This window comes from Chironomus tepperi, unplaced genomic scaffold (assembly GCF_022539635.2).
Source record: "Chironomus tepperi strain 1889 unplaced genomic scaffold, CSIRO-AGI_Ctep_v1 contig_196, whole genome shotgun sequence".
Lineage (NCBI taxonomy): Eukaryota > Metazoa > Arthropoda > Insecta > Diptera > Chironomidae > Chironomus > Chironomus tepperi.
This window is the reverse complement of record NW_027226318.1, coordinates 119,499-132,353: the sequence shown is the minus strand read 5'-3', so window position 1 is coordinate 132,353 and position 12,855 is coordinate 119,499. Positions and strand designations below refer to the sequence as shown.

The following is a 12,855-nucleotide window of genomic DNA, read 5'->3' as shown; positions in this document are numbered from 1 at the left end:
CTTTATTTTTCTAAAAAATTCAAACATTTCATTTAACGGACTTTTTCAAAATCTAATTCATCTTCATCTGAGTCTAGTTCCTCTTCGTATGGCTCTTGATATCTGCCTTCAAGTTTGTCAATTTCTTCTTTGTAAATTTCTACAAATGTCTCATATTCATCTAGCGTCACATGACATACTTTTGTTGCAAATCTTTTGTCACTGGAGTCGATAATTTTTGATAATTTTGGATTTTTGTTAATTTCATGCGCATCGTTCTTGTCCCCTTTCTTCTTTTTAAAGTACATGCCTAGTCTTTCGAGGAACATGTGACGGGTTTTAATTTTTAATAAATCATTTGAAAATACATCAGACTTATAAACTTCTACTGGATCTACTCTCATGACTTCCTGTAAATATTCTACTTTCTCTTTAAGTAAATCTGTTTGTTCTGTTGCAACATTCGGTGAATTCCTTAATACTTTGTATCCATTCTTCTGTCCAACAAAGCTGTTGATTGCTCCTAAATTGGCACTTAAGAGATGAAAATTCCTAACATCAAGCAGTTCTGGATATCGTTCCAATAGCTGAAATGTTTGCTTTTCACCAAAATTAAAGCCTCGCCACTGATTCATCGCTGCTGTAATTTTATCTTCAGATTTAATTAAGATTTTTGGGTGTTGTGATACCATGTGAGCGAATTTTGTTGCATTAAATCCAATTCTTCTAAGTGTATTGAATGATTTCTCCCATTGCTCTGCTGGATACCTGCTTAATTCAGGCGCGACTGTAAGTAATTCGTCCACATTTCCCAAATATTTTGAAATTGCCGAATTTGATAAACTTTGTACCTAAAATTGATTTTTTTAATGAATGTAACTAATGATTTATGAAACTATCATATTACCAGATTAGAACTTGGTGCCGATGAGAAGAATCTCATGCTGAAACTTTGCCTGAGCAGCTTTAAAGCCATAATTTATTTAAAAATTGTATTCCTAACTTTTTTGTTTACAAATTTTTATTTTAAAACATTTTTTTCTCGCTGAATCAGAATGAATTCAAATATATTCAGTTGGACTATTAAGCGCAATAAATATTCGCGCCATGCTAGAGATGTTTAGGCATTAGAAATGTTTATGCTGCAAATAAAAAATATATATTTTCAACGGATTTTGGAAATTCAAATTCAAACGATTTTCAAAAATTTAAAATGATTTTTGGAACACTTTTGAATTTTTGAAAACCGTTAAATTTTAAAATTGAAACAAATAGTTTTAATAGCTTGAAAAGTTATCACATATCCATTCATCTAGACATTTTATTTAGTCACATTCAATTTTAAGTATACCATAGTTTTGCATAAAACGAACCTTTGCATGAGCATTACTAATAAGTTTTTCTTGTGGTAAGATGTGAGCAAATTTACGGAAGAAACAGTTCTTACCATATCTATGAGTTGAAAATTCTCGATTTGTACGCATTGTCATTTGAATTTTAAAGAATAAAAGTATTGCCGTACATGGCAAATTAATATTTCTCATTAATGGCTGAACAGTTTTCTCATGAAAATCATCATTCATGACAATTGGAGCTATTCTAAATTCATCTGTCAATTTCTCGTACTCATGAAAGTGTTCAATATCTAAAAATAGTTCTGTAGAATATTCATTGATATATTTATCAATTTTAAGTTTCTTAATTTTCTCATTTACGACACGACATGATGTTGACAGCCAATCACTATTGATGAGCTCGCCAAATAGACTAACTTTATATGGAATCAACAGGCTAGTTTCACTACTCAAGAGTTTTTTATACAAAATAAAATTATTACAAATGTCACTGTTCAAGTCACCAAGCTCATGAAATGGATTTAATATAATTAAGTCAAATCGAGCTTCTAAAAATTCTGATAATTCATTTTCGTCCACAAACGCAATTTGCTTATAGTCTATACAATTCTTACTCGCCAATAATTTCAATATTTTCTCATTTTTCTTAGAACACCAAAGCTGTTCGGCACGCGATTCCTTTAACATTAAAAATCCTATATATGGAAATGGTGATAAGTCAAGGCAATTTTTAATATTTCCTTTGTACTCATTTGCTGCATATTCTAAATGCTCAAGGTAATCTTCATCATTAAGGAATTTAAGGATATAAGGATCTACAGGAATGTCTACAGTATCTAAATGTTCATCTATTGTATGGTCAATTTTAAGGATTCCATCTCTACAAGAGATTGTTAATTTAATTATTTCATATTTGGACAGCAAAACTCTTTCGCGTAGCTTAAAAATTGCTTGATTCCAGCACGAATTAGATTGTGGCTTTGTAGATATTACATTTCCTGGTTCCATTTCATTCAGAAAGAGGTCAAACCAGACAACAAATCCATCCAGGTAGTCATTAGCTTCACTTTGTAACTGAAAATTCTTCATAATAATGCCATCAAAGTGTTGATTCATAGATTTGATTGAGTTAAAGTTTACTTCCAATGGATTACAAGTATTTGTCACTAACCGAAAGTCTTTAATTCTATCGACATATTCTGCATCATATGGTTCCGTATTTTCAGCAACTAATCGATAATTATCCAGGAAAATGTACTCGTTAAAGGTATCATTGAGTAATATATGATTTGAACATAAGGATTTAGAGTTATATCCAGTAACATAGATAATAACTTTATGAGGCACAATTTTACCATCAGCTTTAAGTAGACTCTCCTTTGCATGAATAAAAGTATCTAATATTCCTTCGCCAAATACTCCACAATCGAGTATCTCCGAGTAAACTAGTGATGCTTTTGACTTTATATCCTTTCCAATTTCAATATCCATCGAATTCTTATTAATTAATTCTATTTTCTCAGACTGATTATTATCATTAAATACTTTTGTTGCAATATTGGACATTACTGAATCAGCTTCGATTGCATAAATACTCTTGACATTTTGACATTCTGTTGCATATAGTGATAATAAGCCTGTTCCAGTTCCTATATCAATGACTTCATTTTTGTCTTCTTTTTCAATCCAATATTTTATAGCTTTTCGAAATGCTTCATTTCTCATCTCATCGTTGAGCATCTTAAAGTGCCATCTTGGGATTTTAGACTTGATATTTTGCAAGCTTTGATAGGCTCGAAGGTTCTTCCTATCATTGTCATAAGCTTGATTGAAAATTTCTCGTGCTTCTTCATCTCGATTGAATCTAGAATATTTATTTTATAAATTGACATGTGAATGATTAGCGATAAAACTTTTAATTTGATATTTATTGCTGTAATTTTGATAAGTCTTGAGATATGCCGCAATGTGACATTGAATTGTTTCGTTATCATTTAGTATGTCCAGTGGAACGCTAAAAGATATGACAATATCATCTTCGAGTAAAATTTGAAATACTTTGAGATCAATGTTACTTAAACAATTAGATTCGATGTTGTTTGGTAGATAATACAGTACTGGATAATTAATTAAATATCCGAAAATGGATGTGACACACCAATTATCATCCGCAATAATTAAATCTATAATTTCATCGTTATTGCCAAGTGTTAATTGTTTTCTTATTCCTTCAAACATGTCATTAAAATTGTTCATTTTGTCTTGCGGCACCAACATTGGCTTGTCATTACTTCCGGATACGTCAATTATAAATTTTGAGGAATTCTCGCGACTCAAAATTTTCTTAACATTGAGGATGAAAATATCTTGAGACAATGTCACAATTCTTATGTCACATGAAATAAGTCGTCTGTTTTGTAAATTTTCTACAACTTGCTTAATACTGGCAACGTCGACATTCCCGCAATCATACAGGAATGAATTTTTCAAGAGATTTTCATCATTTACTGCTTGAAATTGATTTGATATGTGCCTAATCTGTTTCCACGATACTCTTTTTTTCATGTCTTTAAAGCAACGTCGTGTTATGTCATGAATTATGCAGTTTCTACAAGAAATTTTTCATCCTCAAAAATCTTCTCTTTTCAAGACGGATCTTTTATGAATAAATTAATATACTTACTTAACGAAAAATGACCCTAATTCCACTAGAATATTACTGTCTTGGCCGTAAAATTTTAAAGCTATTTCAAAGCATTTAAGGACTTCTGAGTGATTATTATTCCTCTCGAGTTCTGAGCTGTAATAAATAAAAGATTAATATCTCATTTTTCTCATTAATTGATTGACGTCACTTACCAATAAGAGTTGAATATCAATGAAAATAGTTCTTTAAATTCATCCTTATTGTCTAAATTACTCTCTATTCGCTCTATTATCGAATTCCACGAAGAAATAATATTATTATGATTTGAAAGCTCCATTTTTTTGCACGCTAAAAACTCATCACCTGTTATGTCCGTAAATGTTTAGTACGCATTTTATAGTGGTTGCATTTGTTCAATATGCACTCCTCAAGAGCTAATTTAATTCAATTAAATATTTAAGAAACTCACGTTTTTAAAGAATTCATGAAAAAATTCATACTAAATTCAAATTTTCAAAATACGCTAAATTGTTTCATTTTTCAAATGCTGTCTAAGTTAATTTTAACTAGTTACGATAGATGATAATTACATAAAATTGACTTATATTCTTAGCTTAAATGAGGATCAATTAATTAATTAGGAATAAATTTACAAACATTATGCAGGACAAACTGTCAAAATATTTTTGAAAATTGCGCTAAAAAGTTGCTTGAAACAGTTTTTCCCGCTAAAAAGTCGCACAGAATGGCAAGAAATAATAAAAATAAAGAAATTACTAAAAACACCCAAAACAGCTTAACTAAAGTGTTTCTCCTTGACAGTAAGTATAATTAATAGCTACTTTATATTCTTATATGACAAAATAAACATCCAATTGCAGAAAATTTAATAAAAGAAGAAAATGAAATTTTTAAAATCGAATTGCCTCGAAAGACTTCAATGTTCCTGAGATCCAGTAATGATATTTACGAGCTTCTACAGTTTAATGAGAAGAACAGGTGCTTCTTTGTTGACAACACTGTTTGTAGTAATGGGAAAATCTACCTTACAACCAGAATCGATCCATTATTCATCTTTATTCAGTATATTGAGGCTCATTGTAAATCTAGGGCTCAGCCATTGGATCAAATACTAGAGAAAGATGCCATTATATTCTTGGATGTTCTCAAAATGGATCAAATGAGATTAGTAGCTGATCAGAAAGGACCAGATGACTTAAAAGCATTTATATTCAATGAAGAAAAGACTATCAAATGGCTAAAAATTAAATTTAAGAGAATCCAGGAATCACTAAAGAGACAGAACATAATTAAGGCAGGATCTGCGTCAATGAATTTTGTTCAATCTACATTAGATTGTGATAAGACTGAAAATGAGGATGAAGTTGAATCGACTGCATTAGGTATCATAAGTGAATATATTTCACTTGATTTGTATGAGAAGCTTGGCAACATTTTCGGAATCAGTGAAAAGTCAAAAGAACCAATAACTCAAAAGAGGAAATCTGACGTAAATCATAATGAGCAAGATAGCAAGAAAATCAAATCAGAGCCGGAAGAAGTATTAAAAGAGAACAAGGTACAACCAGTAAAGCCTGTAAAAAATGCAGCAAAGTTTGAAAAAGCAGCGAAAGGAACAAAATCCATCAGTTCCTTCTTTGCAAAAAAATAATTTTATTGTTAATTACATTTTGTTAATTTACGAGTAATTTTTAATACAAGCAAATGTTCGCCTCGAATCTTCCTTTCAATTATTTGATGTGAATCAAATCCCAGAATGTCAAGATGCTCTCTAATCTTTGCAGGATTATTATCTTTTATTAAAACCAGGTAAAATATTCCGTTTGGTGATAAAATTTCATTTAATTTAAAAATTACACGATTAATGACTTCACATCCATCGACACCACCTGCCCAACTTTTAATCAACTTCTTATCGTGTCTTGCGAACATTTTCTCAGCTTCGTCATCATAACATTTATTCCATTCAGGACCATCAGAATCACTTTCATAATCAGTTACGACATACGGAGGATTAAAAACTAACAAATCAATAGATTTCTTTTTAAATGATGTAAGAAGGTCCATGTTGATTACTTCGACATTGACGTTATTTTTTTTGGCTGTTCTCGTAGCCGCATCACATGCAAATTCATTAATGTCTATGCCAAAGAAGCCAAAAGATTGATAATCAAGATATTTTGAAAGAGCACTAATGACGATACCTGATCCAATGCCAATTTCAGCGACAATTAAAGGTTTTTGAGATTTTAGGAATGATAATTCAAGCTCTAAAGCATCTAATAATACAAATGTATCTTCAGCAGGTTCATAGACATTTTCATAGTCGTCAGAAGTTAAATGCGAAAAAATTGGAGTTTCCATTATTATTGGTTTATAGATCTAGTTTGATTAATTGCGGTGACACGTTCATTCATTGATATCAGCCTATCTTGTGCTGTTTGTAATACGTTGGATAGTACAGTAACTCGACTTTTTATAGCATTAAGTGATTTCAGTGCTCTATCAAATTCTGCTGTATCTTGTTTGCTTTGTCTACTGATCTGATCTTTTATTATTGATTGTAAAATATCAAGCTGAGCATTAACGTTCAACTGTACTAAACTGTTGGTAAATAAATAAATTAATAAACTTTTTTTAACCTGGTAAACAAAGAAAAAACTATTTTTTCGTACCTGGTTTGCTTAACTTTCGAATCTAAATTCTCAACAATTGGACTAAAAAAGCCTAGAAAACCTTCTGCAAGCAACTCTCTAGTGGGATTCTCTATAAAGTTCTCGGTAATATCTTCATCCACTGAATTATCGCTATCAGACATTTCAATTTGAAGTGATAAATATTTTTCAGTGTTTACAAAGTTTCAGCCGACGCGTGAAAAAAATTTACAGCTCAGCCGTCGCATAATAATGGTTTTCAAACGCGCATAGGCTACGCGAACGAATATTTCAAAACTCAACGATTTACAATTATTAAAAAGTCGGAAAATACGGAGATAAGTTAATTAAGAAAATAATATTCGGTCAAGAAACATTACTTTGACCATAAAGGATTCGATTGATAATCGAATATATCGAGAAAATTGTGGATAAAGTGCAAGAATTGAATAAAATATTTAGCATTTTTCGTTGTGAAGTGTGAATTGTTGTTGTAATGGAATTAGCCACAGTTTCTGGATATGATTTAAGGTAAATTATAATATTTTAACTAACTGGATCTACATTTATGAACAAAAAACGACATTGTACAATTAAATGAATAGTTTAAAGTTGAAATTTGTTGAAAAAATGGAGTGAAATATGACAAATATTGGATATAAAGTATTAATGGATGAGTTATGGACTGAAATTCTATGATGCTAAGTGAAAAATTATCGCAAAACTCATTGGATTAAGTACATGAAACTTTAATTCATCGAGAAAAAGATTTGAATTTCATAACTGGATCATTTTTGTCAATTGCTACAAAATTAAACGTCAAGTTTCAACCCAAAATCTCATCATGAGAAACTTTTATTTACATTAATTCCTTCATATTGAGCATATACAGAATCTTTTTGTGTGAAAAAGATTAAAACTAGCATGGAAAATTTTTTAAGGAAAAACACGGTCCCCTAAAAAGTTAAATTATCTGCAATAGGAACATAATTCATGCATGTACAAGTTCTTTAAATAATAAAAAAAGAAAGAAAGACCCGAAAATCCGTCAAGTATGAAGAACGGAACCATCAAGTTCTTGCTATTTATTATTATTCCCGACCCTTCACATGTGTCTACTTTAAATATAATATATATAGAAATTCAAGATAGAGAAAATGATTACATTTATACACGCTGGTAGCGATGTGTAAAAAAAAAGTAATAGGGTGTGTTAAGGAACAACAGCAGCGCGTAACATCTGCTTGAAATAATTTCTCGTAAAGTTAACACTAACACATGTGCATTCATGTATGATGAGGTCCCGAAAATGATATTCTTTCATTTCAATTATTATCATTCGTTCCTATGTGACTATTAGACATGAGTGAAATTCCTTTTCATCTTGCTTCCTTTCCAATGTTATATAAAAGAAAAGAATGAAAGGTCTTTGATCTCTTTTTCCTTGCATCTTCTTTTCGGAAGAAACAATATGATCATTTTTAGGGGATGCATTGCTTTATTTAATGATCTGTGCTTGTTTGCGTGCTTACGTAAAAAAAGTTTATTCTGTATATAAGAACCAGGGGATAATATAATGCAAAATTAAAGCTATTCAACCTGTAATGAATTAGTCGTGCATTCAGTACTTCCCCTAATGCAATTAAATGTACTTTTTATGAACAGCATGTATTAACATGTCTGTGCATGTTGAGAATTCTTCTTTAAAATTTATTAAAATTTAAATTCCTTTTCAGTCTCTATAATGATGAAATGTCCGAAGAAGATGAAATGTCTACGGACATTACAGATTCATTTGGTGCAGATGGAGAGCGCAAACCCGGTCTGAAGGGTGTAAAATGGACTAAATCAGAAGATACACTACTAAAATCGTTAGTAGAACAGTATGGTGAAAAGTGGGATTTAGTGTCTAAGCAATTACCCGATAGATCTGACATCCAATGTCAACAGCGATGGACAAAAGTTGTTAATCCCGATTTAATTAAGGGACCATGGACAAAAGAGGTAAGTTATGCAAATTATTATTATTTTTGAGTGAAATTTTCCAATTGGAACTTCTGGATAGTCAAGTCTAGTAAATTATGAATTATGTAATAGCTTCTAATAAATAATTTATTTCCGTAATACAGGAGGATGATAAAGTTGTTGAGCTTGTTGAAAGATACGGTCCAAAGAAATGGACACTAATTGCAAGACATTTAAAGGGTCGTATTGGTAAGCAGTGTCGTGAACGTTGGCACAATCATTTAAATCCATCAATAAAGAAATCAGCATGGACAGAAGAAGAAGATAATATTATTTATCAAGCACATAAGCAATGGGGCAATCAATGGGCTAAAATTGCAAAGCTCTTGCCAGGCCGTACAGATAATGCTATTAAAAATCATTGGAATTCAACGATGCGTCGAAAATATGAAGGTGTGGCTGATCGTGTTGCACAGAAAAAGAAGGAACGTGAAGCAATTGAGGGACCTGAAGAAGACAAACCAAAACGCGAGAAACGTTCATATCGTGTCAATACTGGAAATAGACCAGAAGACAGAAACATACCAAATAGTTGGATTTATCACGATGATCTTGGTCCAATAACTCAAGAAATTGCAATAACAACAAATGAAGGTGACTTCATTGTGTGTCCAATTCCCAGTAAAGTCGATGCAGGCTATAAATCTCCAGCTCAAACATACTCAATACGTGGAATTGATTATTTAAAATCACCGTCTTCGTACAAAAATATTTATGATAAGCCATACATCATATCTCCATTCAAGAATATTGAGAATATTTTTAATGTCCGTAAGCCGATAAAAGTAACGAGTGAGCATTTAGGCGATATTTATAAAGCTGAACATGTCCCAAATATATTACGAAAGAGAAAGCCAATTAAAACTGAAGATGATATGTACGAGAATATCGTATATGGAGGTGTAAAGCCAATTAAGCCAGAAATTGAACGATTAAGAGGAGCACATTCTCCCCCACCATCCACGACTCCAATTAAACCTTTACCATTCTCACCGAGTCAATTCTTAAACTCACCAGCTAATAATTTGACATTTGCCGATGGCGTTTCGTCAAGTACACCAGTTAAGCAGCCACAAGAACACGATTCAAGTTTATTATCCACACCAATTGTTAAAGATTCAGGCAAAGATTTGGACACAAAAACTCCATTGAAAAACAAACTTATTGCTGGATTGGCAGAATCTTCCGGAGTAACTCGAACTCCGACTCCTTTCAAAAATGCAATGGCTGAAGTTGGCAGGCGACGATCAGAATTGTAAGTTAATTTACTTTTTTTGAAAATTTTAACGAACTGCTTAAATTTGAATATGCTTGCTTTGAATTTGAATTTTTGAAAACAGTTCAATTTTGAATTTTTGAAAAACGTTTAATTTGAATATTTTATTTTAATTAATCTAGATATGTCCCACCAAGTCCAAATCGTTTGGATGAAGACATCAGTGAAATAATGCAAAAGGAAGGATCTGATAATGATTCACAAGAAGGAGATGATGCAAAAGAAAATGAACGACCAGCTAAGAGAATGAGAACCGATGATAATGATGAAAATCAAGCATGGGATAATTCAGACATGAATTTCCTAGTTGAAACACCGGTAAGTTTAGATTGTTTTGAATTCTTTAAATTTCTTGAAAATAATTTTCTTATTAATTAAATTAAATAGAGTAAGACACTAGCATCGGACTCTGGAGTCATTTTCTCACCGCCAAGTATAATGCGGGATGCATTAGATGATTCAGAACTTTATTTGAACGACGATGAGGATGGTTTATGCTTTAGAAGACGAAATCAAGAACCAGCAGAAAAGGTAAAGACATAAATTTTAATTAAAATTTAATGATTTTTAATTTTAACTTTCTTTCTTCCTAATTAGATTCTGGATCCGAAATGGGAAAAATACACATGTGGTCAGACGAAAGATCAAATTTACATGACCCATTTAGCCCGTATGACGTTAAAGAAGACAACATTACAGCCTCGCTCCCTTAACTTTTACACTAATAATTAAGGAAGTTCTTATATAAAAATTTTATATAACCATTATTAATTTAGTTTATATCCCAAACAAGAATCAACTTATAAGTTGGGATTACAAAGATTTTTTTTTGTTCTTTCGGTTGATAATTTTCATTCTATATTTCTAATAATGTATAAAGAGAAAGTACTTTAATTAACTATCAAATCATGAAATAATGGTTAATAGCCTCCGTCAATGAAGAGAAATTGTAATTTTAAAAATGAAGATAGCTTTTATTTATTCCTTCAGAGTTAAGCATGGAGCAACGAATATTAAAATCTATTGCTATAAGGCTACTACATAATATCTAATAATTATAAATAAGCTTATGACAGAAATCCAATGATTTAAGTGCATATACAAACTAATACGTTTTTTGCTCTTTACTTTTCTCCTAAACACCTAATTTAAATGTGCTAATTAAGTAATTATTACTTTATGATTCTAATTTCCTTAAGTATTTTCATATTTTTCGGTATGATTTTTTAAAAAAAGATTTCCTTTCATAATTGTTAAAAAATTTAAAGATTTCATTGGTTTTGGTAGATTTTTTTTATTCATACAAAGAAGCATGGGTGCGCACATTGGACATGCTGCTAACCTTTTAACCGTCATAATTTAAATTTGAAACCAAAAAATCAACTCAGTTTTAAATTTTAGATAAACGTTAAAATTTGAATTTTATAAAAACCGTTAAATGTTTACAAAGATACTAATCAATACTAAAGATGTAGATTGTCCGTTGAAGGACTTAATTGTGACGCACCTAGCTAGCTGAAAAGAAAAATATGTAGTGAATGATGCATAATAAAAACAGATTAGATTAAGTTTGTGATAGATTTCATTTTTATTGAATTTCTTTTCGATTGTATGATTTTTATACACACAAAATTTAAATTTCGGATATCCATCTGTAATAAGTGTAAAAATATTTTTTTTTCTTGAATTTCCAATAAAAATTACAATATCAACAAAAAAATATTCTAGTGCTTATAATGAATCTGATACTTTTGCAGCGACATTTCTTAAATTTCCATAGACTTTAGAGGCAGGAGAACCAAGGATCAAGTTACTTATTGCTCGCTTTGCTAACTGAATACTCTTATAACATCCGAGTACGTGAATTTTGGAATCAGCTAAGACTATACGTGTTTTTGTGACATTTTCTATTGTGAATTTCGTTCTTCCTCCTTTTCCTGCCAATCGTCCTATACATCGACTCAAGTGATCACCTCTTAGTGTTTTGACATCCTTAATTTCAAATGATTCAACGAAAAGATCTTCTAATCTCAATAATGCAAGTGCATCCTCAACTTCAAAGCCTAAAATGAATGCTTTCACAAAATCTGCAGCTTTCTGAAGACTTGCATCACTGTCTGTTAATTCCTTTTGTGGTTGTCTGATCTCAACTTGACGAGTTTTAATATTATAACGAATCTGTAACTTCATTTGTTCAACTATTGGACTGAAAATCTTCATCCAGCTCTCCTTCAACGGTGCTATCCTAAAATTAGATAAATTACAGCTGTTAAGACTTGATTATTTTGATTATTATTATTTTTATTAACCTATGAATTGGAACTGCGATTTTTCTTGTATTCATAACTCTCTGTATCTTTACATTTTCACTGTTATGCTCTGTTGATTTTCTTTTTCTGTTCTCAGTTTTTGGTGTTTCCTTCATTTCCACGTCCATTTTTGCACAAAATAATAATTCCTTTTAATTATTTAATTTTTAATGAAAATACAGAAATGTTTTTAAAAGACAAACTCGTTGTAAGGAATTCTCAAACTTTTTTCACATACGGTCCACGATAAACTGCCGATTTACGACACACAGTTTGAGAATCTATGGAAATAAGCTCCAACTTCTGCACGTTTGATGTCTTTTCATAGTGTAGAATACTAGGAAAAAGTTAAAAATTATTTTTGAGGTGGCATACATTGAGCGAATATTGTTAAATTCAGCATACATCCTCTATACATTTTTAAATCATTAACTATACTAATTAATTAAGAAAAATTGAAAATTAAAAAAATAACGGCCAGAAAAATATTCAAATAACCAGAAAATCCACGAAAAAAGTTGATAAGTTTGCTGTCATTGATGTATTTATTTTAAAAAATAAAATTTTCTAATTTGTCCTTTAATTAACT

The 12,855-nt window shown here is 30.8% G+C and overlaps 7 protein-coding genes across 8 annotated transcripts; 2 read left to right on the top strand and 5 right to left on the bottom strand.

Moving 5' to 3' along the window:
- Positions 1 to 21: 21 nt before the first annotated feature.
- On the bottom strand, positions 22 to 1,013 carry LOC139089910 (transcription termination factor 4, mitochondrial). Its single transcript, XM_070639549.1, has 2 exons — positions 887 to 1,013; positions 22 to 830 (listed from the first exon to the last, which is right to left on the bottom strand). The coding sequence occupies exons 1-2, from the start codon at positions 953 to 955 to the stop codon at positions 33 to 35; spliced, it is 867 nt and encodes a 288-aa protein (XP_070495650.1). The 5' UTR covers positions 956 to 1,013; the 3' UTR covers positions 22 to 32.
- Positions 1,014 to 1,254: 241 nt separating this feature from the next.
- LOC139089850 (protein arginine N-methyltransferase 9-like) lies at positions 1,255 to 4,369 on the bottom strand. 2 transcript variants are annotated; one of them, XM_070639482.1, is made up of 3 exons: positions 4,194 to 4,369; positions 4,018 to 4,134; positions 1,255 to 3,198 (listed from the first exon to the last, which is right to left on the bottom strand). In XM_070639482.1, the coding sequence occupies exons 1-3, from the start codon at positions 4,316 to 4,318 to the stop codon at positions 1,305 to 1,307; spliced, it is 2,136 nt and encodes a 711-aa protein (XP_070495583.1). In that variant the 5' UTR covers positions 4,319 to 4,369; the 3' UTR covers positions 1,255 to 1,304. The 2 variants fall into 2 exon arrangements, with proteins under 2 accessions (XP_070495583.1, XP_070495584.1); XM_070639483.1 differs by having other exon boundaries at positions 1,255 to 3,942; positions 4,194 to 4,212.
- A 336-nt stretch (positions 4,370 to 4,705) lies between these two features.
- LOC139089805 (ribonuclease H2 subunit B) lies at positions 4,706 to 5,720 on the top strand. Its single transcript, XM_070639425.1, has 2 exons — positions 4,706 to 4,802; positions 4,863 to 5,720. The coding sequence occupies exons 1-2, from the start codon at positions 4,727 to 4,729 to the stop codon at positions 5,651 to 5,653; spliced, it is 867 nt and encodes a 288-aa protein (XP_070495526.1). The 5' UTR covers positions 4,706 to 4,726; the 3' UTR covers positions 5,654 to 5,720.
- Positions 5,632 to 6,366, bottom strand: HemK2 (HemK methyltransferase 2). Its single transcript, XM_070639426.1, has one exon. It carries the CDS (start codon positions 6,364 to 6,366, stop codon positions 5,662 to 5,664), a length of 705 nt encoding a protein of 234 aa, XP_070495527.1. The 3' UTR covers positions 5,632 to 5,661.
- A 2-nt stretch (positions 6,367 to 6,368) lies between these two features.
- On the bottom strand, positions 6,369 to 6,878 carry Snapin (SNAP associated protein). Its single transcript, XM_070639428.1, has 2 exons — positions 6,678 to 6,878; positions 6,369 to 6,606 (listed from the first exon to the last, which is right to left on the bottom strand). The coding sequence occupies exons 1-2, from the start codon at positions 6,818 to 6,820 to the stop codon at positions 6,369 to 6,371; spliced, it is 381 nt and encodes a 126-aa protein (XP_070495529.1). The 5' UTR covers positions 6,821 to 6,878.
- A 33-nt stretch (positions 6,879 to 6,911) lies between these two features.
- Positions 6,912 to 11,537, top strand: Myb (proto-oncogene like protein Myb). The gene is made up of 6 exons (XM_070639424.1): positions 6,912 to 7,187; positions 8,393 to 8,660; positions 8,786 to 9,936; positions 10,080 to 10,275; positions 10,345 to 10,488; positions 10,555 to 11,537. The coding sequence occupies exons 1-6, from the start codon at positions 7,153 to 7,155 to the stop codon at positions 10,687 to 10,689; spliced, it is 1,929 nt and encodes a 642-aa protein (XP_070495525.1). The 5' UTR covers positions 6,912 to 7,152; the 3' UTR covers positions 10,690 to 11,537.
- Positions 11,522 to 12,497, bottom strand: l(1)G0004 (lethal (1) G0004). Its single transcript, XM_070639427.1, has 2 exons — positions 12,267 to 12,497; positions 11,522 to 12,202 (listed from the first exon to the last, which is right to left on the bottom strand). Exons 1-2 carry the CDS (start codon positions 12,392 to 12,394, stop codon positions 11,689 to 11,691), a joined length of 642 nt encoding a protein of 213 aa, XP_070495528.1. The 5' UTR covers positions 12,395 to 12,497; the 3' UTR covers positions 11,522 to 11,688.
- Between the last annotated feature and the right edge of the window lie 358 nt (positions 12,498 to 12,855).

Excerpts from the sequence above, each read along its gene's own strand:
- LOC139089910 (XM_070639549.1), bottom strand. The coding sequence starts at position 955 with ATGGCTTTAAAGCTGCTCAGGCAAAGTTTCAGCATGAGATTCTTCTCA. Across the intron at positions 831-886 it reads CGGCACCAAGTTCTAATCTG|GTACAAAGTTTATCAAATTC; the intron begins GTAATATGATAG and ends AATCAATTTTAG.
- LOC139089850 (XM_070639482.1), bottom strand. The coding sequence starts at position 4,318 with ATGGAGCTTTCAAATCATAATAATATTATTTCTTCGTGGAATTCGATA. Across the intron at positions 4,135-4,193 it reads TTGATATTCAACTCTTATTG|CTCAGAACTCGAGAGGAATA; the intron begins GTAAGTGACGTC and ends TATTTATTACAG. Across the intron at positions 3,199-4,017 it reads TTAGGGTCATTTTTCGTTAA|ATTCAATCGAGATGAAGAAG; the intron begins GTAAGTATATTA and ends TAAATATTCTAG.
- LOC139089805 (XM_070639425.1), top strand. The coding sequence starts at position 4,727 with ATGGCAAGAAATAATAAAAATAAAGAAATTACTAAAAACACCCAAAAC. Across the intron at positions 4,803-4,862 it reads TAAAGTGTTTCTCCTTGACA|AAAATTTAATAAAAGAAGAA; the intron begins GTAAGTATAATT and ends ATCCAATTGCAG.
- HemK2 (XM_070639426.1), bottom strand. The coding sequence starts at position 6,366 with ATGGAAACTCCAATTTTTTCGCATTTAACTTCTGACGACTATGAAAAT.
- Snapin (XM_070639428.1), bottom strand. The coding sequence starts at position 6,820 with ATGTCTGATAGCGATAATTCAGTGGATGAAGATATTACCGAGAACTTT. Across the intron at positions 6,607-6,677 it reads TCGAAAGTTAAGCAAACCAG|TTTAGTACAGTTGAACGTTA; the intron begins GTACGAAAAAAT and ends ATTTACCAACAG.
- Myb (XM_070639424.1), top strand. The coding sequence starts at position 7,153 with ATGGAATTAGCCACAGTTTCTGGATATGATTTAAG. Across the intron at positions 7,188-8,392 it reads GTTTCTGGATATGATTTAAG|TCTCTATAATGATGAAATGT; the intron begins GTAAATTATAAT and ends ATTCCTTTTCAG. Across the intron at positions 10,276-10,344 it reads ATTTCCTAGTTGAAACACCG|AGTAAGACACTAGCATCGGA; the intron begins GTAAGTTTAGAT and ends TAAATTAAATAG.